The sequence below is a fragment of the Pseudopodoces humilis genome, chromosome 8 (genome assembly GCF_049639895.1).
Source record: "Pseudopodoces humilis isolate 2021_Gansu_Grassland_sample_001 chromosome 8, ASM4963989v1, whole genome shotgun sequence".
Classification (NCBI taxonomy): domain Eukaryota; kingdom Metazoa; phylum Chordata; class Aves; order Passeriformes; family Paridae; genus Pseudopodoces; species Pseudopodoces humilis.
The window spans coordinates 5,609,146-5,634,225 of record NC_142207.1 but is presented as its reverse complement, the minus strand read 5'-3'; the positions used below and the strand labels follow the sequence as shown (position 1 = coordinate 5,634,225).

The 25,080-nt window shown below is 46.3% G+C and overlaps 1 protein-coding gene across 2 annotated transcripts; it reads left to right on the top strand.

Annotated features, from left to right (window-relative positions):
- Positions 1–854: 854 nt before the first annotated feature.
- On the top strand, positions 855–13,677 carry LOC102099135 (carnosine N-methyltransferase 2). 2 transcript variants are annotated; one of them, XM_005519601.3, is made up of 9 exons: positions 861–957; positions 2,361–2,535; positions 4,510–4,571; positions 5,916–6,054; positions 7,629–7,681; positions 10,651–10,758; positions 10,866–10,996; positions 11,301–11,394; positions 12,316–13,677. In XM_005519601.3, exons 2-9 carry the CDS (start codon positions 2,510–2,512, stop codon positions 12,669–12,671), a joined length of 969 nt encoding a protein of 322 aa, XP_005519658.1. In that variant the 5' UTR covers positions 861–957; positions 2,361–2,509; the 3' UTR covers positions 12,672–13,677. The 2 variants fall into 2 exon arrangements, with proteins under 2 accessions (XP_087915143.1, XP_005519658.1); XM_088059017.1 differs by lacking the exon at positions 4,510–4,571 and having other exon boundaries at positions 855–957.
- The last annotated feature ends 11,403 nt before the right edge of the window (positions 13,678–25,080 follow it).

The window sequence follows — 25,080 nt, the reverse complement described above, 5'->3', positions numbered from 1 at the left end:
TAGTCTAGAAAACTGAAAATATCTAACTGATGAAAACATTTTCATTAAAACAGGAAACTGTTTTAGTTTTGCTCACAAGAAAACTTTGCTCACAAGAAAAATCAGAATTACATTACCTGAGCTTTAATCAATTGTTCTAGGTGGATTTGGAAGTCTCAAAAAACAAAGTAGTAAACACGGAATCATACACTGGTTTGGGTTGGAAGGGGCCTTAAAAAGCATTTAGTCCCAAACCTTCTGCCATCAACACCCTAAAAATGCCAGAGGCCTTCAGCCTAAAAGCAGGTTGCTGTTTAGAAGGTAAATTCATTGAAATTTGGTGTCAATTTTGATGTCGAATTTGATGTCAATTTGATGTCAATTTGATGTCTCCAGGCTTTCCTGCCTGGAGATGCAGGTCCAAGCTTGTTGTGGTGGGCTGATGGAGATGGAACATTGAGAGGGGCTCAGAGCCACGGGCAATGCCAGCCTCAGACAGGCTTGCCCCGGGGAGAGTTGAATGACCTATTTCTGCAGGATCAGCCCAAAACTGACCTCCGGAGCCGCAGAGAGCGGGGGGGAAAAACACCCGCTTTGTTTTCCTCTCCTCGCAGCCCAGCGCTGGCTTTAGCCATCATCTCACCGATCGAAAATCTGCTTTTTCAGTTTGTACGGAAAACAGGGTTCAGAGCGGATTTAGTCACGAGCTCGCCAGAACAAACGCAACCAGGGCTGGCAGAGGGTCCATCCTGCCAAGGCAGCCCGCTGCCAGCCCCTGCCGGCTCGGGCAGCTGCCCACAATGTCCCCTTGTTCGCGGCCGGACAAAGGCGGCTCTGGGAGCTAATGCCGGCTCAGGGCGGCTCCGGGCCGGGGGGGCGCAGCCACACGCGAGGGGCAGCCCCGCCGATGTACGAGCAGCTTCCCGAGGGCTTGCAGCTCCTGGCTGCTCCTGGCCATCTCTGGACGGCTCCGGGGAGGTACGGCTTTCCTGAGGGGTGTCCGGCCCTGCCTGCGGCAGCGGGGCTGAGGGGAGGCTTAGTGGGGACAAGGCAGAGGCGGCCGGGGGACAGAGGCTGCTGAGGGGGCTCGGCTGGGACAGCCCCGGAGCAGGGATGGTGTCTGGGGGATGGCATCTCAGGGGGGACTGCTGAGGGATTGGATTGACTCATGTAAAATCGCTGCCCAGACGGTCACACGGCGCCAGCAGCCAGAGGTGCACTTTTGACCCAGCAAAGAGGTTCTGGTCTTTCCTCACTTATTTTGAGTGCTTTGTTGAAGAATAGCAATGCAGTTGTTAACGTGCTGCTGCGGACCTGCCTTCAGGTGGATATCTTAAATCCACCTGGAAGCCAAATCTAGTGCAAGCCAAGGCAGGTCATTTGATGAAGCATCCTGAATCCTCCACGTGAAGTCCCTGGTCTCGGGGATCTGTGCGGGGCAGGAAGTTTTCTGGGGATCTCAGCAAGAGGGGAGGTTTTCTCTGTCACCTGCTCAATCTGTTCTACCCCTTGTCTTCAGGGAATGGGAGTGAGGAGGATCCTAATGCTGCTCTTTCCACCACTGGACCTCACTTGGGAATATAAAGCCTTTAAATCCTTTCTTTTTCACACTCGTGTTACTAGATTTTAGGCAAGAGGAGCATCAGTCCTGTGGGTGTGAGTAGGGGAAAAATCCAGAGGCAAGTGCAAGCAGCACCCAGGATTTTCTGAATTTAGAGTGACCACTGCACTTTCTGCTGTGTTATCCCTTCCTGGGGACCTCCAGCCACCTCTGCCCTGGATAGCTGTCCCCAGAAATGTTTCCTTGCTTTCCAATCCCTGCGGTTTAGCTATCAGAGTATGAGCGGACTGGGCTCGCTGCCCCTCGTGCTGGCTGCCCGTCCCCCCCGTCCCTTTCGTGGGGCAGGACAGGGGCTGCAGTGCTCGCTAGGGGTTCTGCCACTATGCCCCGTATCCCCCTGAGTCACAGACGGAAAAATCGCTTGCTCAGGTCTCCGGGCAACGAGCAACGAGCTCCTCTTCTCCCTGGGGAAGGCAGGGATCTCCCAGCGCATCCCCCAGTCAGGGCAATCCATCCGGCAGCGCGCCAAGGATGCAGGAAAGCGTTCCCTCCTGCCCAGGGCGGCGAGCAGGAAGGAGAGACAAGGTTCACAGCACATTGAAAAGGGGACGGAAAGGGCCCCGGGTCTGTCCGGCTCAGAGCCCCCAGGCACTGGTGCTCAGTGAGGTTGGGAAGTCGCAGGTGCCGCTCTCCGCGCCGTGTCCCGCCCGCAGCGCAGCCCCGGCCGTGGGGACCGGCTCTGCCCGCCCGGCCCCGCTCCTGCCCCGCGGGGCTCGGGTTTCCCCTGAGCCTGCCCCGGTGACGCTGCCTGTCCCCACAGCTCCGCCACAGCCCGGGGACGGACATGCTGACCCGGGCCACGGGCTGACCCCCGGCTGCCGGGTCACGCAGTCACGGCGTGTCCTGAGCTGCAGGGACCGCGAGGATCATCGGCCCTGCCCCGTGTCCCTGCACAGCATCACCCCCACCATGGAGCCGGCTCCCGAGCTGAAGAGGTACGCGGGTTTTGGCAGGGAGCGGGACGGTGTGTCTGTGTGCGAGGTGGAGGAGCGGCGGGTGTGCCCGTGTCCTGGGGAGGATGGGGGCTAAGGGAGAGATCTTTAACCTCTCCACAGTCTAAGTTTAGGAATAATGAAGTTTATGAGTTATGAAGATATTCTTGCAATTTGTGTTCCTAGAGAAAACTTTCTCAGTTTAAAGAGGCTGCATCACCTGAGGTAAAAATTTACTTCCCTGCACCTGCTGTCCATAATGCACCCATCTCTGTTCATGGTTTAACCTTGCAAGCCCAGCCTTAGCTGGGAGCTGTGGCAGGACCAGCTGCTCCCTGGCAGTCCCTGCCTTGGTCTGCTGCTGGGTATTGAGGTCCTGGGGTGGGCAGAACCAGCCCAAAACGTAATGTGCAAATTTTAGGAACTGGTCTGGATTTTAACCAGATTTTAGAGTTTGCTCCTGTTTCACCTTCCCAGCAGTAAGTGTTAATCTGCGTCTGAAGCTAACCCCTGCCTGGGGAGAAATAGCAAAAATGTCAGTGGAAGAGATCTTGGCATCATCTGTGCTGGTGAATGCTTGTGCTGCAGTCTGTCCAGGTCTCCTGGCATGGCTGGAAACACTTGACCTGTCAGAAATGGAGTTTGTGTCCAAAGCTGTTCGTCTCTGCACAGGAGAAGCTGTGCTACCCTTCGGCATTTTAGTGGGACATTTACTCTGAAAAGCATCTTTGCTGGGCTCACCCAGCTGAGGGGACAAAACAGCCCTCTGTTTTGATGGGCAGAGATGGAAGAGGTCAGAGTTGAGTGGAAATTGGAGGGGCTGGCCTGCAGCCAAGCAGGAGATTATGGAGGTGGGCTGAGTTCTGGGTCCTTCCTGATGAGCTGCTGAGAGGTCTTTCCTGGGGAGAGGTGAGGTCAAGGTGGTGGAAGAGAGACCTTTGGCATACCCCATGAACAAGAGTTACATGACTTTGGTGCTGAACTCATATTAAATCAGCTGCTCTTGCAGGACTCTGGAAGTGCCCCAGTGTCTCTGAGACTTCTGGGACATCTCAGTCCTTTCTTGCCTTCATTGATAGAAGCAGCACATTGTTTGCATGTGGCCACTTCCTTGCTGCCTGGCCAGCACAGTCATTACATACTTGTGTCTCAAAGCCCCACTACAAACTCCCTGCTTTACTTTTCCACCTCCTGCCTTGTTTTTTCTTCACTTGGGATTTTTTTCCTTGGCAGAGGAGACTATTGGGTGGGGTCTGCTATCTCAGACTGCTTGTCCTGAGGCATTTTCCAACAGCAAAGCTTTGGTGTGTCTAAACACATTATACAGGATAAGACTAAGACTTGCTGTGCATCTCAAAACTGAAATGAGGTTATCCAGGAGGTGACTCTTCCCTTTGCACAGACAGCTTCATCCCAATTCTCTCTTTGCAGAAGTGAGGTCCTTGCTCTGATTTAAATTCATCCCTTCCTTTTTCCAGTGGCACCTCACCCCTGTTTTATGTATGAGGCATGTTGTCAAAGGAAAATGCAAAAGGAAAATATCAGTGTGATGCCTTCAGCTGCATTGACTGATTAATGGTTCTGCAGGGGTATGAAATCTTCCATAACACATCTCAGAGAAATTGAGCAGTGGCCAGCTGTGGATGCCCTGTCCCTGGAAATGTCCAAGGCCAGCTTGGACAGGGCTTGGTGCAACCTGGGATAGTGGAAGGTCCCTGCCCATGACAGGTGATTAGAACAAGATGAGTTTTGAGGTCCCTTCCAACCTAAAGTCTTCTATTGACTCTAGGATTCTGTGACTGTTATCAGCTACAAAGAAGTTTTTGCTTTCTCTAGGAAAAAAGAAGAGAATAAATTATGGATTACCAGGAGAGGAAAGTTTGTCCTGGAGCATCTTCCCTTTGTTCTGCATTTTCAGTGCAGCTTCATAAGCATACAGGTTCTTCAAATAACTGAAGTGCTATACTTTCCTTACAGGAATAGTTTTCCCAGCATGAACTTTGAAGCAGAGATTCTGACAACTCCATGCGATAATTCAGGTATTTGGTAGAAAAAAAGAAATTAAAGCAGTCTGCCCTCTCAGATTGCTATCTCTACAAACATGTTTTAATTCTTTTGGAGTTAGAGATTGTTTAAAAAAAATAAAATTAAGAAAAAAAGACAAAGACAAAGAAGCAGGAGGGTAAACTGACTGCAATTCAGGTGATTTCAGGTTTATGTTAGGGTAGAGTTCAAAGTGTTAAGGATAGACATTGATGTCTTTACCTCCAATAGGGCTGGACCAGGAACACAGTTGCCAAAGACATGTGGTTTTGGAAAGAGCACAGGCAATCAATTTGAGACTGCAGGGTCCTGGATGAGACATACATGGTTCTCTTATTAGTGGTGACTAGAAACAGGTGATAAAAATGCAGCTCTCTAAAAGGCAAAAATGAGGATGAAGATATTCTGCCAAGTCCTGTACTTCATCCTCATTACATTTAAGAGGAATAGCTGATTTTTTTCCCACTGAATGATGCCTTTTCAAGCAGGTGGAGGCTGCACACGAGCACCTTCCTACTGCAGCCCATTGTCTGAGACAGACCCAGCACTGCAGGGCATCTTCTCATGAGCCTCAAGTCTCAATCCTGCTCCTCAGCCCTGAGCAGCTGGCCAGAGCCTGTGCCCTGCCAACAGCTCTGTCTTCAGGATAGAACAGCAGGAAAGGGAGACTTTGCAATAATTGCTTGGAACCCCTTGAGTATCCCTGGGTTTTGGCTCAGAGGGACAGATCTTGGTGTCAGTCTCTCACACATTTGAGCATGAGCCCATTCAGGTGAAATGTTTTGCCCTCAGTTGCCCTCCTGGCCATGAGCTGCAGGTCCCAGCAGGGAATTCACCCACTGGCAGCCCATTTCAGTCCCACACTGCCAGAGTCACAGATGAGATGCACAGGGGTGACTGGTTTTGCTTCAGCTGCAGGTGGCAGAGTTTGTGGTGCATCACCCCTCCTGGGCACACTGGCCGCATGGGCACGAGTGATGGCCACAGGTTTGGACCCACTGTGTGACTCCCTTCACCCTTTTAGTCTTCCAGAAACCCCCCGCCCCCAGTTCCTTCCCTTCTTGCAAACAGTGCTCCGCATCTGGCCAAACATTCTGGGGACATTTTCCTCAGGCTGTCCTGTAATGATAAGTCACTTAGCAAACCTGCTGATGTCAAAGGGTACCCAAGAATAATTTTTGAAGCCTGAGTGTGAACAGCTTGGAAAGTGCATCCTCTGCATGGTTTTCCCAAATCTCTGGCTCCTGTTGGGTTAGGTTGGGTTTCTCCCATGAGGTAACTGCTTCGACCCTTCTCATGCCTCAAAGCCTCTAACATGAAATCCATATTTGGTTCCCAAGAGCTCTACATGATCCCTTCCATGAGAAGCCTCACAGCTGAGGAGTATGTGGAGGCCTTCAAGTCCTTCTTGGATCACTCAACAGAGCACCAATGCATGGATGAGTTCAACAAGGAACAAATGCCCAACATCGTGGCTGGGTAAGGAGCACTTCCCCCAAGGTGGGAAAGCCATTTGTGATCCTGGGAGTCAGAAAACACAAAAGGATTTGTTTTGGGAAGGAATAAACTTTAAATGCTTTTCAGTTTTAAGTCCCCTAATAGTTTTTAGGGGATTAAAAATAATTTTTTAGGACATTCTGTTTAATAACTCCAGAGCATGTGCTGTTTCAATTAATACACTGTGCTGCCTCTCAGCTGATGTTAAGGAAAGGCTCAAGACCTCATTCTCATGTCCTTTTCATTAGCTGATTTTCCAAGGATTAAAGTTGGGGTTTGTATTTTGCTTTTTGTTTTGTTTTTTTCTGAAAGAAAGCTCTCTTGTGCTCTCTCTGCTTCTGGGACTTCATCACATCCATCCAAGCAGAAACACATCTCTAATTCTCTCCTAGTGGCTAATTCTTGGTTTTCCCAATCCCCTAAGACCTCCTTATTTCTATCTTAAGTTGATTTGCATTGCTTAAGTACCAAATGAAAGTTTTGTAAAGAATTGATGTAATATCTTAAGGCTGGATAACTGCAGACAGCTTCAGGACGGCCTAGATCCAAAGCACAAGAAAATCCTTTCAAATCTGGGTAATTTTTGGATATTCTAGGACCTGTATTTTTCTCCACTGAGAAAAAATGCTCAGGCAGGAAACTTTTATTCTACAGATCAGACAGATAGATAGATAGATAGATAGATAGATATAATACACAATAAAATAATAATCATTAAAGATTATATTAAGAAATTTTATTGTGAATTTAAATAATGGAAAACATTGCAGCTTTCTGTGGTGCTGATTTTGGGTTTGTCAAAGAGTCTTGGCCCTCATTAGGGCTAAGGCTTCTGGACTTGCTCACACCCTTCAGGACTTGCTACTCATCCCATTTCTGTCGAATCATTACTGTGGTGCCTCCTGAGACTGTGTTTGGGAAACTCAATCCCTCAGCACAGTCCATGCCTGAGAGCAGAGTAAGGCCATAAATCATGTCAGAGTGTGGCTGTTATTAAATATTCTGCTAGGAAGAATGTGACTGGAGACTTTCAATCAGCAATTTTTCTAAGGTAAAAATTATTGAAAATTTAGACCCTCCTCCCAATTTCAGTCCAAGGTTAATGTTGATAAGAGATAATTTCCAGTCACCTGGAGAGCCTAGTGGTTTTGCTTTTTCTGCTCATTTATATCCAATATTCCCTCCTGAGGGTGCTGAGGTTTTCCCCATCTCACCTTGTCCCTGCTTCCCCAGCAGTGCCATCCCAGTCAGGTACAGCCCCTTTGCCCTGGCGTTCCCAGAGGCTTTTTCAGCCACAGCCTGAAGAAATCTCCTTGGCAAAGGGTGAGAAACTCTACACCGTGGTGCCTACTATACTTTGAAATATGAGCTGGCTGGTCTGGGCAGGCTCCTGCCCTGCTGGTCATCACCAGGCTCAAAAGGGATGATCAAATTTCTGTCCTGATTCATGTGCAAAACATGACAATTTCCAGGCTGGAGTGTCATCCAAGCCATAAGAATGAAAACATGAAGTCGTGTGGTAACTGTGATTAAGTAATGTGCATTTATCCTTTCAGCCTCGGCACTGGAAAATCGACCATCAATGTTCTGGGAGTTGGGAGTGGCACAGGTGAGGAGTGTGGGGATGGGGCATGGGGGACCTGTGGGGAGCAGGAGATACTGAAAAACTGGGCAATGAGGATTACTCAGACATTAGTGACAGCACTTCCCATTGAAACACAGAAGGGCAGAAGGAAGAGTGGAGCTGGGCAGTGAGAAATGTGTGATTTTAGCTTATTTTCTGCCTCTTGGTGGCTCTCACCTGACTTTATTTGCCTCAAAGCAAGGACCCCTTCTTCTGGTTAGGTACAAGAGCATCTTCAAACCTTGTTGGAGAGAATTAGAGACACTGGGGAGGTTCTTTCCACCCAAAATCCTGCCTTAGACTGTCCCCCCTGAAGGGATGTCTCCTACTGCTTTGCTATGGGGATCCCAGAGGCCAAGGCTGGGCAATGCCCCTCTGTCAGCAGTGCAAAACCACTGCCATTAGCATGGGACTGCATCAGTTTTTTCAAGACATGTTTCTTTGTTACTGCTGTGTTTTTACTCAGTGATAACTAGGGCTGAACTGCAAATGATATTTTTCCCCAGAGAGAAACCTACCCTTTGGAAAAATAGCTTTAAAGTTGTTCTAAATGCATTTGTGTTTGAAAAAAGCCAAAACAACAAAACAAAAAAGTGGTGAAACAGCCAACTTTGCTTCTAGGGAAACTGGGAGAAAATAAAGAGTAGAGAAAAGAAGCGGTGGTTTGATTTGTCGGAGTTTACTTCTGCTTTGAGAAGTATTTTCAGCTGAATTTTAAGTGCTAATACTTTCAAATGAAAGCATTTTTCTCACTTTTTTTTGGTTTTGTTTTCCTGAGTAAGAGAAAATTAGCATTTGATTGTTTTCCCCAACTGGGAATATGTTGGAGCATACGAGAAACCAAGCAGGAAGAAATGATTCAGTTCTCAATTACCCTCTATTTTCATTAAGTAATATAAAACAGAAATTCTGACTCCACAAAAGCACAAGGGGGAAATGAACTTTTAGCATCGTCCTTAATTTTCCTTATGTCCTCTTCAGAGGAGGTTTTAATGGAAAAACCAACCCTCTAAAATGTCCTGTGTTTCCTGGGTGAGTGCCCCTCAGATGCCAGACAGGGGTCCAGACCTGCACCCCCAGCCTGCCCACAGCTGCAAGAGCTGAGCTTCTGGGGCTGGGCAGGGAGTGAGCTGGGATAGCACTGAGTAAAAGGTTATATCTGATCCCTGACCTTTTCAGAGGTGGATTCTAGTTTCACAGAGCCCCCAGAATTAGTTTAGTTGATGAAAATATTAATGGGGATTAGTGGCTGACTCCACATCCTGAATGCCTCTGTTGTGGTCCAAATCACATTTTCTCACTCAGCCTATGTTTTCTCATGGCTGGTTTAACTCAGAGCTGGAACTTTCCAGTTGCAGAGAGGTTCCAGCCCCGTCCCAGCCTTGCTGTGGTCAGTGCTGAAGGGTTGCTGCTGGCAGGGCAAGCTGCAGCAGAGAAATTCCTGCCCTAGAGTGCTGTATTTTACTGCTTGTTTTTACAGACACCCTGGTTGAAGATGTTATTACCTGCTCTTGCAAATACTGGATTAAGGAATTTTCAGAGGTGGAGAGAAAAAAATCTCCAAACCTAAGCAGCTTTTAAGATATCCACCTGCTGTTGAACCATCAGTGGCCCCAGGGCACGGGGCAGTGATGTTCTGCCTCGAGCCCTGCCCCAAGCCTGCAGCAGCTCTAAGAGCTGGTGCTTCCCAAACCAGGCACTTAAAAACGGGCATCTAGGACTGTCACAAATTATTCAGCTGCTTGCTAGTTGGATCTTCCTTCCTGTCAGCAACATTGGTGCCTGCACTTGCCTCCCATGGATGCAGCCGCAGCCTCTTCCCTGGAGCCTCTGGCCAGCCCTACCCTGCTGCCACTGCATTCCTCACAGGCCTGGGGTGTTTTTTCTCTAATTTCAAAAGACTCATCCTTCCTTGGATGTCCCTGTAGTGCTGGCATGGCTGATATTTCCCTCTGTGAATTCTATTTACTGCAGCACCTGCCAAAGATGAGGGCTCTTCCCGTGGCCGGTCCATCAGCTGAAAGAGCAGGGAGGATGCAGGATCTTGTATCAAGACCTCTCTGTGTGACATTTGCAAGGCCAGGACTATTTTTAGGCCCGACCATCAGCTACAGACAGGATTCTTGCAGAGGTCCCATCAAGGTGGTCACATCTGCTGTTTATTTACATAGTTTCAAGTGAACCAGGGGGACTCATACACTTGGCATATCATGGTATTTCTGGGAAATAAGCAGCATGACCTGTATCACCTCAGAAGAGGCTGGAAATTTCCCAGAACAGGAGGACAGACTGCTGCTTGCTCCTCCAGAGCTTGCACAGGAGCACCAACAGCTAAATTTGCAGGGCACTTCCACACAAATATGAGTCTGTACCTGTATTTCCAAGATAAGCATCAGTTATTTGATGCCCTGGGCTGAGACCATGTGGACAATCCCCAAAGTGGGAATACATTCAGGACACTGCATGTCAGCGGGTCTTTTCTCTTGTGATGCAGCTCTCCAGGTCTTGGGGCTGTGTCACAGCAGCCACTGTGTCCCTGTGGCTGCCCCAAAGCCAGGGGCCACCCCACGTGTGCTGGGAGTTACACAGCTGCCTTCAAGCACTCATTAAAACTTTGTGGGGTTGTTGAAAACTGATGTTTCATGGTTATTTTTGTAAACAGTGAGCTGTGGTTCTTTTGACCCTTCTGTCCCATGACCCAGGGTATTGCCATGAGCCAGTTTCTGTGCTGCTGCTTGTCTCTGCCTTGCTCTCAGGCTTCTCTGTACCTCAGTGTTAGCTTGAGCAGCACGACACCACGGTCAGAGTGTCACCAGGCTGTGCCACTGCATGAGCCACAAAGCAGGACATGCCTCACTTCTGCTTTGGGATGTCCTGGCAGGAGCAGTGGCAGGTGTGCTGGCATCCTTCCATGGCATTTACCTGTGTTCTGTGAATCTGTGTTTATTAAATAGGTGAGCAGGATTTGAAAATGATCAGGATACTGCAGGCTGTGCACCCAGGGGTCTCTATTGACAATGAGATTGTGGAGCCCAACCCACAGCACGTGGCAGCTTACAAAGGTAAGGCTACACCTGCTGCCTGGGTTACAACAAGGAGCATCCATTGGAATGATGAGTTTTTCTGCTACTTTATGAAATTCATGGTTTTATTCTACTCTTTGAAACAGAGCTGGTGAATCAAGCTCCAGACCTGCAGAATGTTTCTTTTATTTGGCACCAGCTCACTTCCTTGGAGTATGAACAGCAGGTGAAGGAGAAAGGCACACATAAGAAATTTGACTTCATCCATATGATCCAGGTAATGGACATTGCTTTAACACAGGACTATTGGATTTTACTACCTCTTCAGTTCTGCTGTATGCTTGAATTTAGGACCAGAGCTGAGCACAGCTCTCCCATAGCAATTCTGCAGAAGCTCTAAACACCGAAGCTGGCAATGCTCAGTGCTGTGAGGTGTCCCTAAATGGGCATGTGGAATCAGGAAAGGCTGGGAAGCATCTGGAACAGAACTTAAAACACCTCTAAAAGAAAGGGTTTAAGCCTTTGGAGGGTGATTGCACTGTGGAAGGGGAATAATGGCTGTGTGTCACTGTCTCTTCTAGATGCTGTACCGTGTAGAGGATATTCCCAATACTATCAAGTTTTTCCACAGCTGCCTCGACCATCACGGTAAACTCCTGATTATAATTTTATCAGGTAAGGGAGACCTTGTATTTTTTTGTTCCATTGCTGAAGTTTTGTGAGAGCCACAAATATTTACCTGGGGATGCCAGTGGTGCTTATTCTATAGTAAATAACTAAAAAAAATGCTGGATTTCATATGGAGAATTCAATCTTGGGCTCAGCCTTGGGCCCCAGTGTCTGATGGGGCCACTTAGGCACAGCCTTTGTGCTCTTGCTTCCCTGCTTATGGAATTGATGTAGTAGAGAGAAGTGTGGCTGTCCATGAATGAGGGTCAGCCCTTCCTCATGGTGAAATCAGCACTGTAAAAACACAACCTGAGCTCTGGGTGGACTCGTACCTTTGTACAGCAATGACCCAGACCCCAGAAGGGCAGCAGCTGCTGCCAAGAGCCACAGGCTTTATGGCAGGACAGGAAAAAAGAGGCAGAACATGATGGCACTTCTCAAAAGAATAGTGTTTCATCCCTTGTGCCATTCATGAATCCCCAGCTCAGGGTGTGGTGGACAAAGCACAAATTCCCATGTTCCCCATTGAAACTGCCTCTCACATTGCCTGTAGGTTGTTTCCCCTGCTGTTTGGGGCTGCTTTGAGGTATGTGTTGCTCAATGAGCACTTATAATCGAGGTCTGATGGGTGAAAACATCTTGGTTTTGGCCAAGGGACAGTTAGGAGGTAGCGCAGATGTTCAGGCTCAGCACATTGGAACCTGTGTGTGTTCCCTTCTTCTGGGCAAACGCGGTGTTGGAGACATCTCCCGGGAGTTTCCTTTGAACAGGACACTTTGGGAGGGAGGGCTGAGGGACACCGGGGTTTTATGAGGCACGGATATTTAAAATTACTCTCGAGTGATGGGAAAGCTCTCCTCCCGGCCCTGTCAGGGTCAGGGAGCTTTCCCAGCTCGTTCCATAGCTGATTAGCTGGTGTCCCGGCAGACAGCAGCGGATGGGCCAGCCTGTGGAAGCGGCACCGGGACTGCCTGCCCGCCACCGACAGCGGCCACTACATCACCTGCGGCGGCATCACCGAGGTGCTGCGGCGGCTGGGCGTGCAGCACCGCGTCTACGAGCTCCCGTCGGGCTGGGACATCACCGAGTGCTTCAGCGAGGGGGACGCGGTGGGCGGCCGCATGCTGGATTTCCTGACGGGCACAAAAAACTTCCAGGGCACGGCCCCGCCGGCGCTGCGGCGGCGGCTGCGGGAGGCTCTGCGCCAGCCCGAGTGCAGCAGCACCAGGGACGGCAGGGTCATCTTCAGCAACAACCTCAGCATGATCGTCGTGGACTCCTAGAGCCCGGAGCCTGCCCTGACTTGGGGTTTTTTAATGCGTCCTGTCTGTGCTTTCACCGGGACTTCCACTTTCCTGTGCAGCCAGCGTGTTTTACACACCTACAGACCGGTCTGCACCGCCTCTGCAGCTGGGAGGATGTTATAAATATTAAATATAAAAATTATATGCTATAAGATTGGCTTTTCGCAAAATATTGAAATGAATGTTCTGTATATATATATATTGTTAAAGTGGTTTTGCTGTAGTTTTTATTTTAACTAAATTTAGGCATAGTAGTGGAACGGCTGATAGTTATGATTAGTTATGATGAGTTATATATATTATACTTGAACTGTCTGCCTGTCTGAGATAACAGCCAGTGAACATATGATGAGGACCCCACTGATGACAGGCCAGTTATTGACACCCAGCATCTGTGGGGAGAATGGACCAAGGCCCAGACTGAAGGCGATAGTGAAGATAGACACGTGCTCTAAAAAGGGGAGTGGCCATGCAAAACAGTTCTTGGAAAAGTTTAAAAATGCATAATTGTTTATGACTATGCAGCAGGCTGATGCAATTGAAATGGTATATAAAGGATGTGTCCAAAACAGCAGGTGTGCTCTTGGCAGAGTGCCAAGCACCTGGCCATTTTATTGTCTTTGTCTCCTATTGTCTTTTTTATTAAACCTTTTAGAATTTACCAGGAAAAGTGAACATTTTTCTTCACAAGAAGGTGGCAGCCCCTGTGCTGGATGTGTACAGGCTTCCATGTGTGCCAGGACAAAACCAGCAAGATGTCCCTGCTGCTTTACACCCAGGTAATGTCACTGCACCCAGGCCTGAGCTGTAAGTTGCTCTGCACTAGGCTATTCCACGTGGTTTTATCAGGCATTTACTGCCCCAAGTCTCTCAGCGTCTCACAATATAGAGATGTCTTAAAAATTTATCAGCCTTTTGGTTTGGAAAATATTTTGGAGCCCAGGATGATACTTGCACTGTGCTCTTTCAGGCAGACATTAATTTTGTTATTTTCTTACTACTGTTTGTCTCCGTATAAAATAAAAGCAGTCTTAAACCCAAAAAGTCACATCTGGTTCTGCACATGTGGGATTATAGAAAATGAAGAGCAAAGAGGTCATTGAGTTAAAAACAAAAAATATGCAAAGTACCATTTTATGGCAGCATTAAGGGTTTTCTGTAAGTGAGAAAGATGAGCTTGAGCATGTGGAAGAGCTGGGAGTGAGCTGCAGCTTGTCCTCGTGTTGCAGCCCTGGGAGGCAGCTTGGCTCTCTTGGAGCAGCATCACTGCAGCACAGCAAAACAGCACCAACAGCTCTAATATGTGGTCTGTGTGTTTAAAATGTTAATATAGGTAAATTAAGACTATATCCCCAGGGGCCTGAGCTGTTCAGAGGGTGGAAGGAGGTGCTGCCAGTTCCAAAGGGAGATGCCACACAGGATGCCAGCGAGGTTTGGGTCTGCATTTGGCACCGTGGTGCTGTGCAGACCTTGGACTGAGCACATGGGGAAAGCTGCCTGCAGTGTCAGCAGCCTCATTGCAAACAGCTCCCAGGGGAGAAACCACCAGCTCAGGTGGGAAATACCTGCAGGCACAGAAGCCATGGGTATGTCTGATTTTTCCATGCTTAAGCTGGGTAGGGCACACCTCTGTGCAGCTGGAGGGGCTCAGGTTGATGTGTGGTCCAGATCAAATGGCTTCTTCCAACACCATGAACACAAGGGTTGTCACAGTGACTTGCAAGACATTCCATGATTCCATGTCATTGGCACCCTGAGCCCTGCTGATCCTGCTAAAACTGTCCCACCCATCCAGCTGAATGCAGCTACTGCCAGCATCACTATGAAAAGGTAAGGAGTCTGTGGAGTCATTGTGTTTAGACTCTGTCCTTTGGTTTTTTGGGTGGTTTTTTTTAGGTTTGGGTTTTATCATATCTTTTTGAAATGCAGCCATTTCTCCTGAATCTACTGTAACAGGAAAAATGAGGCAAATAATGGGAAAACAGTAGCATAATATCGTCTCCCTGGCAGGACTGAGGCACCTTGGCCTGCAAGTACTATTGCTGTCAGTTGCAGAAACATCAGTCAAAACTGGACAGCCTCCTCCAGAGTACCCCATACCTGTGCACAAGCTTTTCCCTTTGATCCATCCTATTGTTCATTCCACAGGCATCTCCTTGGCTGGTGCTGGCTCCCAGCACTGGGCAGGGAGTGAACAGCTGGGCTCTCAGTGCTGCTCCCATCAGTGTTCTCCTTCCACTATGAATTCCCATGGTTTATTCCCAATCAGCAGTGATGTCTCAGTCTCTACGTGGTAGATTAAGAGGAAAAACAAAAGGTACCATAAGTCAGGTTTGCTTTTCAAGCTTTGAAGGAAAATCTACCTGTTAGTTTTTGCAGACATTTGGCACAATACAGGTTTGTCCAGATTTTCCCCAGCCCAAGAGGTTTTCCACCCCTCTTTGGAGTTTCTTGTGCAGACAGATGTATTTCCAATAAGCAGATACTCAGCAAGACCCATCTGTGAGCAAAAAATTTACCCACACCATTGCAAATCAATGTGAAAATGCTCAAAAAAAAAAAAAGGAGCACTTCAAAGCAGACTGTTTAGTGAAAGGCTGGGGAGATGAAACAGGCCACCCCATTAAAAACACAGCTGATCAATGCTTTATATGTAATTTTTCCTTTGATTCTTCAAAAGCAAGTAGTTTATCCAGAACTCTGCTTGTACACCTGGAATAAATAGCATCCTAAGTGTCCCATTTGTTTATATATTTATTCTTTGGTGAACATGCTGTTTAATAACTATTTGTTTTGCTTTCTAGAAGACGCTCTCCCCCCCATGCAGAATTTCAGCCTGTGCCTCCCCAGCAACAGGAGTGTGGCCACGAGAGGGCTGCAGCAGCCAGCGGAATAAATCCACCTCCCAAAAGGCTGGGAATGCTGAGCTGCAGCAGGCAGGCAGACAAATGTGTTCAGCTTCCTTTGCTGGCTCATCACATCCCAGCAGTTGGGGACCACACTTTTTTCTATTGCACTCATGGGCTCTGACTCCAATTCTGGGCTCTGGTTTGTAAAAAAAAGTCACGATGCCACAAGGGATGCACAAAATCTGCTTTTGGGTTGTTTTTTCTCCCACGAGATGGCTGCAGCTTGGCTGGAGAGACAGCTCCGGGGAGGGGAACACCTTGAAGGGGATGAAGAAGGGGTGAGAGGCAGCTTCAGCCTAAGCTTTGAGCCAGATTACCCCTGCTGAGCTCAGTCCAGGAGGAGCCCTACTCCATAACATGTTCCATGGCCATTCCTGGTTAGTGAGGAGCCAGTCTGTGCCTCCCAGGGGGAATTGTGATGCTCCATCACTATTTGTGTTTGTTTGAGTTTGATTTGAGTTCGTTCCAGCCCAGAGAGAATGCTTTGTGGATAACCAGCCCTGTGCTCTCTGCAGCAGAATCAATGCCTGCAAAACCCAAACTGTACAATTTCACAGATTTTGTCCTCATTTCCAGTCCATAATGTGCCTGTTCAATGCACAGCTCTGATTGTGTTACAGGCCCCTAAAAAGGAGCTTCAGAGAACCCTTTACAACATCAAGGATGGATAATTTCAGTTTCACTGGGCCTGTATGCAGTCTTGGGGGCTGAATGGTTTGTCTTTGAAGTGTTAAGGCTTCTCTACTCATGAATATCATTAGGGGAGTGAAGGTAGCGTAGGAACTGCAAAATCCAGTAGCTGATTTCTGAATAATCTCATTAAAAAACAAGCTCAGTAAAATACTGGAACATATACTGAAAAGATTATACTTAATCTCAGTAGGGAAGGAAAAATAAAGAGGCTGAACTTTTTCCCTCCCCCTTCAGCATTTTCGCACAGAAATCTGTTGAGGCTTATATCAAACATGTAGGATGGTGCTCACCTTTTTTGGAGCTTACAAAGACCTTCATAGGAATAATAACCTCCTGGACATAGCTCTAGAAAGGTGTTTATCATCCTGCTTTTTAAACTGTTTTGTGGGTTTTTTTTTTTTCCAGTATCATATCCTCCAGGCTGAGGATGAATATCTAATCCAAGTCTAAAAAATATCTTTATTATTGAGCATCACTCCTTGTAGTCACTCCCCTCCCTTACTGAAGTATCAAATAGAAACTTAAATCTTGCTAAATGGTGAAAGTCCTCTTTGGCAGAGGATGTGTTGTTCATCCCCCATTCTCCTTTAATGCCTTGTTAACAACAAATAAAGAAAGAAAGAAACAAATCCCTCCAAGATAAATGTTTGTCGTAGAAGCTCCAGCTGGAAAGATCTTGTGCCTGAGGAGGGTTTGTGGAACATGTGACATGGCAGGATCCCAGTGGGGCTTTTCTTCTCATCCCTGAGAAGAAACAGGGAAGAGCAAAACAGGAGTTTCATTTCCACTCCCCACTTCTGATGACACGTTCGATTAGGCCTGCCAGAAAATTGCTAGAGAAAACATATGTTTTGTCATACAGTGGAATGATGGCTCCTCTGGTGAATTTAGGAATGTGATAAGGAAGTTTTCAGAGCGGTCTCTAAGTCCCTATTGCTTTGTTAACATTTTTTAGCATCCCATTAATCACTCTGTATGAATCTGTCAACAGCTGATATTATGGATTAAGGAAGATTACAGCTCATTGCTCCAGTGGCTGTTTTCTTTAGGATTTAACTCCACGGGCACTTTGCCATTCACCTCCCTCTGACAAAGCCAGCCCCTTGCTTTTGCAACCTCTTTGCAGTGCTTCCCTGACTAAGAGTGGGTTTACTTTAAAAAGTATCAAAAATGCTCATCCAGAAGGGAAATGTTTTGATTTTATTATTTCTGGAAGAAGAGATAATACACTTTCAGTGCTGAACAGATCCACAAGATCCTGATTTACAGATGTTTCCATGTAGATAAATGTTGTCTTTGTTTTGTCATGCTTGTGCAGATCATGTCACTTGTTATTTGGGGAAAGGGGATGTTATTTGAGGAAATTCAGAAAAAAGTTCTACAGGTTTAATAAATTTAACTCATAGACTTTCTCCATTGTTTACTATCAATAACAGGTCATTCTCCAATTTTATGTATCTTTTATCCACTCTGGGATATAAAGAAATCCTTGTGACTCCTATGATGCAACACAAAGCAGAATTAAAACCAGAGAATCAAACAACTCATCCATGAATAACCTTCAGACTAAAAGTTATTCACCCAGACTTACCCCCTTGGACCAGGACTTGTTTTTATACATAAAAACAATAATGCAAAAAATACCAGTTTTGATCTAGACATTCTTCCTGAGCTCACTTCATTCTTACAGCTTGTCTCCAAGGCCTTATCATTCCTTGCTCCCTTCTCTGGCAGAGCATCTCCCCACCACAGCCTCATCCCAAAGCAGCCAAATTAGAGAAAGCTTTCCTCCTGTGCTCAGAAGATGCAGGGTCATGGCCAGCCTCGTTCCTGGCTCACCTGCAATTCCTGCCAAATGTTAATGCAGGTTTCTTGCTTAAGAGCCTTGGGTGACACAAAGCTCCTCTGGGTGTTTCACTGGGAGCCTCTCACCCCATTACAAATGTCTTAAAACAGCAAGCTCTGCCAGAGCCTGCCTTCTCTGCACTTTGTGAAAATTATCCCTGGGCCACTGCTTAATGTTTATTATTTCCGATGCTTTGAAATTTTAAACTGAGGGCATTAATATAACCTACAGGACAAGGCCAGGGAAAGGGGTTAATTGGAGAGGAAACTCTTGCTTTGCTGTATGGGAGAGCTGTATTTCACTCCCCCTAAATAACCCCCAGCAAATATAGTCCTCAAATTCATTCTTGTTTTGGTGGGAATTTAAATAAATCTTCCAGTTCTGTCTCTTGGCCACAAATTGCTTCTGAACATAATTAGCCTTTCTACTGGTACTGGAGCCTTGTTTATTTATGTGTCAGACCCTGGAAAGTGTAGGAATATATAAAATTTCACTCAGACTTAGATAAAAACTCCTCCTTGACCAGAATCCTGTACTTTCAAGGGAAGGAAGGAAAGTAAGGAATATAGAAAATAGTCAATTATTCTATATCCTTCTTATACTTCCCCCACCCTCCCCTGCCTTTTGGAAACCTGCTGATCAGGGACCTCCTGTGCTGAAGGCTGCATCCAGGCTGTCATCCCTTCTCCTTGCCTATCCTCATTCATTTCCCCAATTTCTTTCCATATGTATCGCAAAAACAGCACAAATAAATCCATTTCAATGCCTCTGCACAGTCACTTTTTATCTTGGTGAAAGGTACCTCCTTTTTTTTATATAATTTCCTGTAATGTGAGGATCATCTGGCCAACTTTCATATATACTCACACTGCAAAACAGTCACCTTCTGATTCCAAAATCAGGCTAGAAATTATTCCAGAGATAATCTGCTGTTCAGAATCTCTCAATTGGCTGTTGAACAGAGAGACATTTTAGTCTGAGAATGCAAAGGAAAGTTTGTGTTTGTAATTAAGGGCCTCCCCTGTTCCCAGGGTATCTGTATTTGCACAGGGCCCTGCCATTGGCTTTCCCAGGCTGGCCATGATCACTTCATCTTGCTTGGAACCAATTTTCCGTCTTTAAAACCTTCCTTTCCTTGCAGGCAGGTCATGAGGCTGGATCCATTACTGCAAGTGAGAGGTTTTATTACTGAGGTGATAAGTGTCATGCCAATACAATAGTCATAATAAATAACTTCTCTAAAAGTGTAAAAGGGCCTGACATTATTAATTGCATTTCAAGCTCCTGCAGCATGTGTGGATCAGGATTGAATGCAGAACAGACAGAGGGGCTTTTTCTTGCTTGAGTTTTTGCTCTTTGGAAAGAAATATATTTTGTTCAGCTGAAATGTCCTCGGTGCACTGAGCCTGCAACAAACATCTCAACTGTGCAAGCCCCCATCACTCCCATCAGGGCTCAGATGTCCCTGCTGGGATGCAGAGATGGAGGGACACCCCTCTGACAGGCAGGGGAGTTCTTTCTTTTCTTTTTTTTACCCTTCAACATCAAATGCAAATGCTCTAAATCTTCTCAGTCCTAAACAGAGATGGTGTCAGATGACTTCAACAGGAGGTAATGCTTTTAGATGCTTATAAAAGCTGTGATTTCCTGCATCTCTCCTGCAGGCTGTCATTCACTGATGAATGTGCAGAGGGCCTCACAATGCCCCAGAAGTGACTAAAGCTCTTGGTTAAAGGCAGAAATTGGTCCCAGGTTCTGCAAGGCTCTGGCACAAAGCGGTGCACAGAGTTTGCCTTGTACATCTGAGTTGAGATGCTCACAGATAAGTTCACTGAGCAAAAGCAGGTCACATCAGCAGATTTAATGTGTCCTTTGAACCTCCTGCACCTCATTTTCTGGCCTCTGCTGTAACATTTAACATCTTTTGATCATTTACTCACAGGCAGTTGTTTCATTACAATGGAAATAAAAATAGTTGACACAAAAGGGTGGAGTTTTGCCTATTCAGAGTGAGAGTGAAAAGTTGCACTCCTATGTTGGCTTGAATAGAGTGAACATTATTAAGTGGTGACATGAAAAAGACCTCTCAAAGGAGAAAATGCCTTCATCCAATTAATCCTCCCTAATGAACTTACCCTTCCAAGGTGGGCAGAACAGTTTCAGTGTGAAGTTTGCTTCCTGTGATCATTTGTGCCAATAAAATCTTGAGAGGAAACTGATGAAAACGGATGTGAATGTGCCTGAAGAGAATTTATTTTGATATTTGACTTGTCAGGAAAAGGAAAAAAAAGTGGTTTGTACTTTTCAACCTGATCTGCCACTGTGCTCTCTCCTGATGATCCCATTCTTTAATAACTCCTCAAATTATAATAAGGCTCCTAGGCATCTGCTTCCCTTTGAATTTGCAGCTGAGAAAATTCCACATTTGAAACACTTGGAAATGGAGTTTTATTTGATAACCTGTATTTTTGAGCTGGGTAACTACCTTGGTGAACACCTTGATGGTGATTTCAGTAATAGTAGTCTAAAAATACTCCTCTGTCTCTGAGAAATTTGGATTGAGGAAAGAATCCTTTTCCCACTATGTTATAATGATACTTTGCACTTGGGCACATTCTTTTATCAAAGCATGTTTTATTCATCAATACACCAGGCCCTCAATTGGTTTTGTTTAATTGTGGCTTTCTTTATGCCACAGGCTTGGAAGTCCAACTGTGATGTTTCATTGCTACTTTGCCTGTGCTTTGGATATCTCGAGATAGAACGTGTCAGAAAGGGGAAAAGAAATGTCCAAGTTCAACCAAAGCAGAAGTTGTCAGACCAAAACAAATCCAGAGGGAGGAAAAAAAGTCAGAAGGATTGATAAGAAGATTTAAAAAATCATATATTTATGATGTGTTGGTTCTTTTATAAAACTGGGAGCTCCTGTTTATCTGCAGTTAGAACTGGTTCTAAAGTGGGATACCATCTCCAAATGAAGGCACCCAAAATTATCTACCTAGCTCCTGCCTCTGTTTTAAAAACTCATATTAGTGATCTGATTTTCATCATGCCAGTGAGTATTTTTGCAGCCTTGAAAAAAGAAAACATACCTGAAGGTTAGGATTTAGGCTGATAAACTGAAATTCCCAAATTTTAAATATTGGCCACTACAACTTGTCCACTGCTATGAAATGATTCAGTTAAGCCATCATGAATAGCAACTCCAAGTCTTCCTCATCTCCAGTTTAACCAGGAAAAAAGAGATCTTTAATGAGGACAATGGAGCTAATAGCCGGGGAGAAATAATTTTCCAGCTGCTACATGGTTCTGGGGTCATGATAAAATTAACCACTTTGAAGTTGTGCAGCCCAGTTTCATACCTCAGACAAAGATTTGGGATAATTTTTGAGCACTGCAAGCTGCTCATACTTCTCCTACTGCTTGTAGCAGGAAGGAATAGTTTTTAACTTGCACTTTGTTCAATATGGTAGTGGAAAAGCCAGTATATCCAGCCTAGTGCATCCAGGTGGTGGGCACTGAACTAATATTTCTTTTCATATTCTGGAAGAGTATCTCAATCAAAATGAGACTTTATGGCCTGTTTTTAATTTCACAGTCATAAAGATGAACAGGCAACTTTTCCAGAGAAATAATTAGGTATCACAGAATAAAGCATGTCCCCATCAACAACACATTTAATTAAGTGAAAAACTGTACTAGCTCTAACAGATTTTACTGTCTATAATTTATTTCTAGATTATTTTGTAGTTCACCAGTCCACTAAGTATAGTTGGTGTATAATTATGCTTTTTTTAGTTATTATTTCTGTTTCTATTCCATGTAGACTAAAAACCACTACCTCCATTCTTTTCAATTAATGTCTTGGTATAGCTTCTTTTAACAAAAACATAGTTCCTTTGCTCATTTTTTACCAGACATTTAGACCTGGGGCTAAACCAGCCAATATTTGTATTTGTTTCCCTGGTGGTCCCAGGGATGAGCTTGGATTAGAGTGGGTGCTCATCTAAATGTAAAACACTTATAATCACATGTAATTGCCTGAAAACTGGCATCAGGTTAATTAGTGCAGACTGTGGTCCTGAGCTGGACATGCAGGGGCTGCAGTGGCTGTGAGACTTGAACCCAAGCCATCAGGAGGTTCAAAAGAGAAAAAGACATTTCTGCTAGCCCCAGTTTTCCGTGTTCCTTCATTTGATCTCCTCTTTAGGGCACTTTGGGTTGTGCCTCAGGGCAGGCAGGGGGATATGCTGCTGTCTCCCAGAGCACAAGCAGGTCAGAGAAGACACATTCCCTGAGTTGGTTTAGAAGCTCAGACATGATTTTTTGGCTCGTGGCTGAGCTGATGCTTGAGTGACTCCTCTGACCGTAAAAGACACCGATGCATCAGCACCAGCCAACGCCAGAGCCATCTATTTACCCAGGGAAGTGCTGCAATAGATCAATGTTAAATGCTTATTTGTGCTTCACTGCTCCAAGGCACAGAAACTAATTACCAGAGATAAATTAGCCCTTGTGACAATGACTAAGAAATACACGTCCCAGGATAGACCACCTTGACCACAAACACACATAATTCTGCCTCTGACGAGGAGCAGCAGAGGGTTACACGGCTCATCCCTCAGCCAGAGCTCACTCAGGGGGGAGTGCTGCTGGCTTTCTCCGTGTGCTGGAGAGCTGGTGACCATTTGCTGAGCCCCTGACTCTTCCTTTTCCCTACAGGAGTCACTCACTTGTGTGTTTGCCCAGCTGTGGATTAGCAGCAGCAATAAATAAAAGTCCTTATGCAGATACCAGCAGACCTGACTGATGGCAAACCATCCCCAAGGGTTTTGAGTTAACACATGAGCTTATGAGCTTTGCCTTTATACCTTGGCTGCTCAAGAACTGCAGATGCCTTGCTCTGTGTCACCTATGAAGCAGTCAGCAACAAATGGAATGTTTTCAATTTGGGGTGTGATTACGAAGCTTTTCTAGCTGAAGGCCCTCAGTGTTCCTCAAGTGTAGTAGTTTAGGCAGCTGTAATCAGCAAATAATCAGTTGTCAGAGCTACAACAGGTTTGTAACGCCACTGCTTCTGTTATCCCTCGCCTGGACCCTTCTCTCTTCCTGCCAAATTTGGTGGATCTGAATCCAGAAACACCTACCCCATCTTATTCCCTTATTCTCTAACTGGAGCTGAGGGACTCAGGATGGATCTCTGGGAGTGCCTGGGAGGCTGCAGAGCTCCTCTAAATTTTCCCTGCAAAGAGAGCAGGAGAGAGCTGCTTCCATTAACTTTTTGCCCTGAGCCCTTACAAAAGATCTTTCTAGGCTGGGCACTGCATTTTCCACAAAATGTGTAAAACCAAAGTACAAAACCATTATGGATTTAACCCTGCTCACTGTGCCCATCCTAACAAGCTCAGGGGCAACCAGAAGGAACAACAGGAGTGGGGAAACCTTGGGAACACTCACAGTGCCTGGGAGAGGGTCATGCTGCTGTCAATATCTGTGGGAGAGCTCCTCTGTAAGCCAGGTTGACTAAATTGCTCTCAGCTAATTCAGAAATTCACTCTTCCCTATGTCCATGGGAAGTACCTCAGCCAGCTGATACATCTTAGCATTCCCCTTGCCCTTTTCACCTGGCTGTGTAATCACTGTGGCACCACAGACCCATCTCATGCTGGAGCAGAGCAGTCCCTCACCTCTTCCCATCCCAAAATTGTACTTTCAAGGACATCCATTCCTCTCAGTACCATATCCCAGTTCTCCTCTCTGCTGAAGGCACCCCCTGGGTTTGGGGTATCAGCACATTTTTCTCCTTTCTGCCAAGATCATTAATGGGAATATTAAGCTCTGTGACTGACCCTTGAGGAAGACCCCAGAAAATGCCTCCAGGTCTGGTGCTTCTCTGAGCACTCCTTGTTGCTGAACCCCAGGTGTAATTAAGAGGAATAACCTGTATTTTTATAACTGTGTTTTAGCAAGGTAATACTATCTATGAAAAATTGTGAAAATCCCGATTGCTGCTTGAGAAACTGAAGCATCACTTCTGTCTCTGTGACATCCTCTCTCCACGTGCCTCCCAGGCAGCAGAGCAAAGCACTGCTGAAGTTTCTGCAGCCAGACTCTAAGAGCCTGTGCTGGATGGGCTGGACACATCAGCTCTGTCTTCAGGTGTGGGATCACCGCCCCCATCTCTGCCAAGCCAGCAGGAAAGGATTGGCTCCAGCTCTTAACCCCCTGGGATGTTAGAGCATCTCGTCAAGCTCTGCTTTGCAAGCCTGGAGGTGCAATCCCGAATGTTACCTCTGCCTGGGGTTGTAGCTGTTCCATCAAAGCCTCCTGGCCACGTCGGTGCTGTCGCAGGTGGTTTTCCATAATTTTGGTTTTCAGCAGCAGAGGTCAGCATTGCCCTGCTGATGGACGGCCACGTTCCCACCTGCAGGGAACAGCAAAGCATCACAAAATCAGTTTTCATTAGTCCTTGCTCTTTTATTGTGTTGGATTGTGTCTTTGAGCTCCAGCAGCTCCTGGAGGGGCAGGTGACCGAGCCACCAGCTGTGTCCCCTGGGAAGTGACAAGGGAGGCTGCAGGGTGGCCTTGCACATGTTCAGGGTGCCTGGGGACAGCAGAGATGTACTCAGGGTGCTGTCGTGGGTCCTGTGGGACATCTGTGTCCACCCAGAGCTGCAGCAGGAGAGGCTGATACCCCAGCACCACACACATCCCCAAAATGGACAGGCAATGGAGCCTGGGGGCCTTGGCTGTGGATCTGAAGTTCCCTGTTTGTATCAGGACTTTGCATTTTGTCTTACTGGTTCATGTCTTGTTAAATGGCTGAGGGATGTTATAAGCATGTGACTCATCTGTTATTGCATATAGATAATTACAGCACTTCTAAGCAACCTATTGGACACTCTAGCCAGACCATTAAATAATTGCTCATTCTTTATAA

Bases quoted from the DNA above. Each gene is read 5' to 3' on its own strand.
- LOC102099135 (XM_005519601.3), top strand. From the start codon at position 2,510: ATGGAGCCGGCTCCCGAGCTGAAGAG. The intron at 7,682-10,650 runs GTGAGGAGTGTG...TTTATTAAATAG, and splicing joins GGGAGTTGGGAGTGGCACAG to GTGAGCAGGATTTGAAAATG. The intron at 10,997-11,300 runs GTAATGGACATT...TGTCTCTTCTAG, and splicing joins ACTTCATCCATATGATCCAG to ATGCTGTACCGTGTAGAGGA.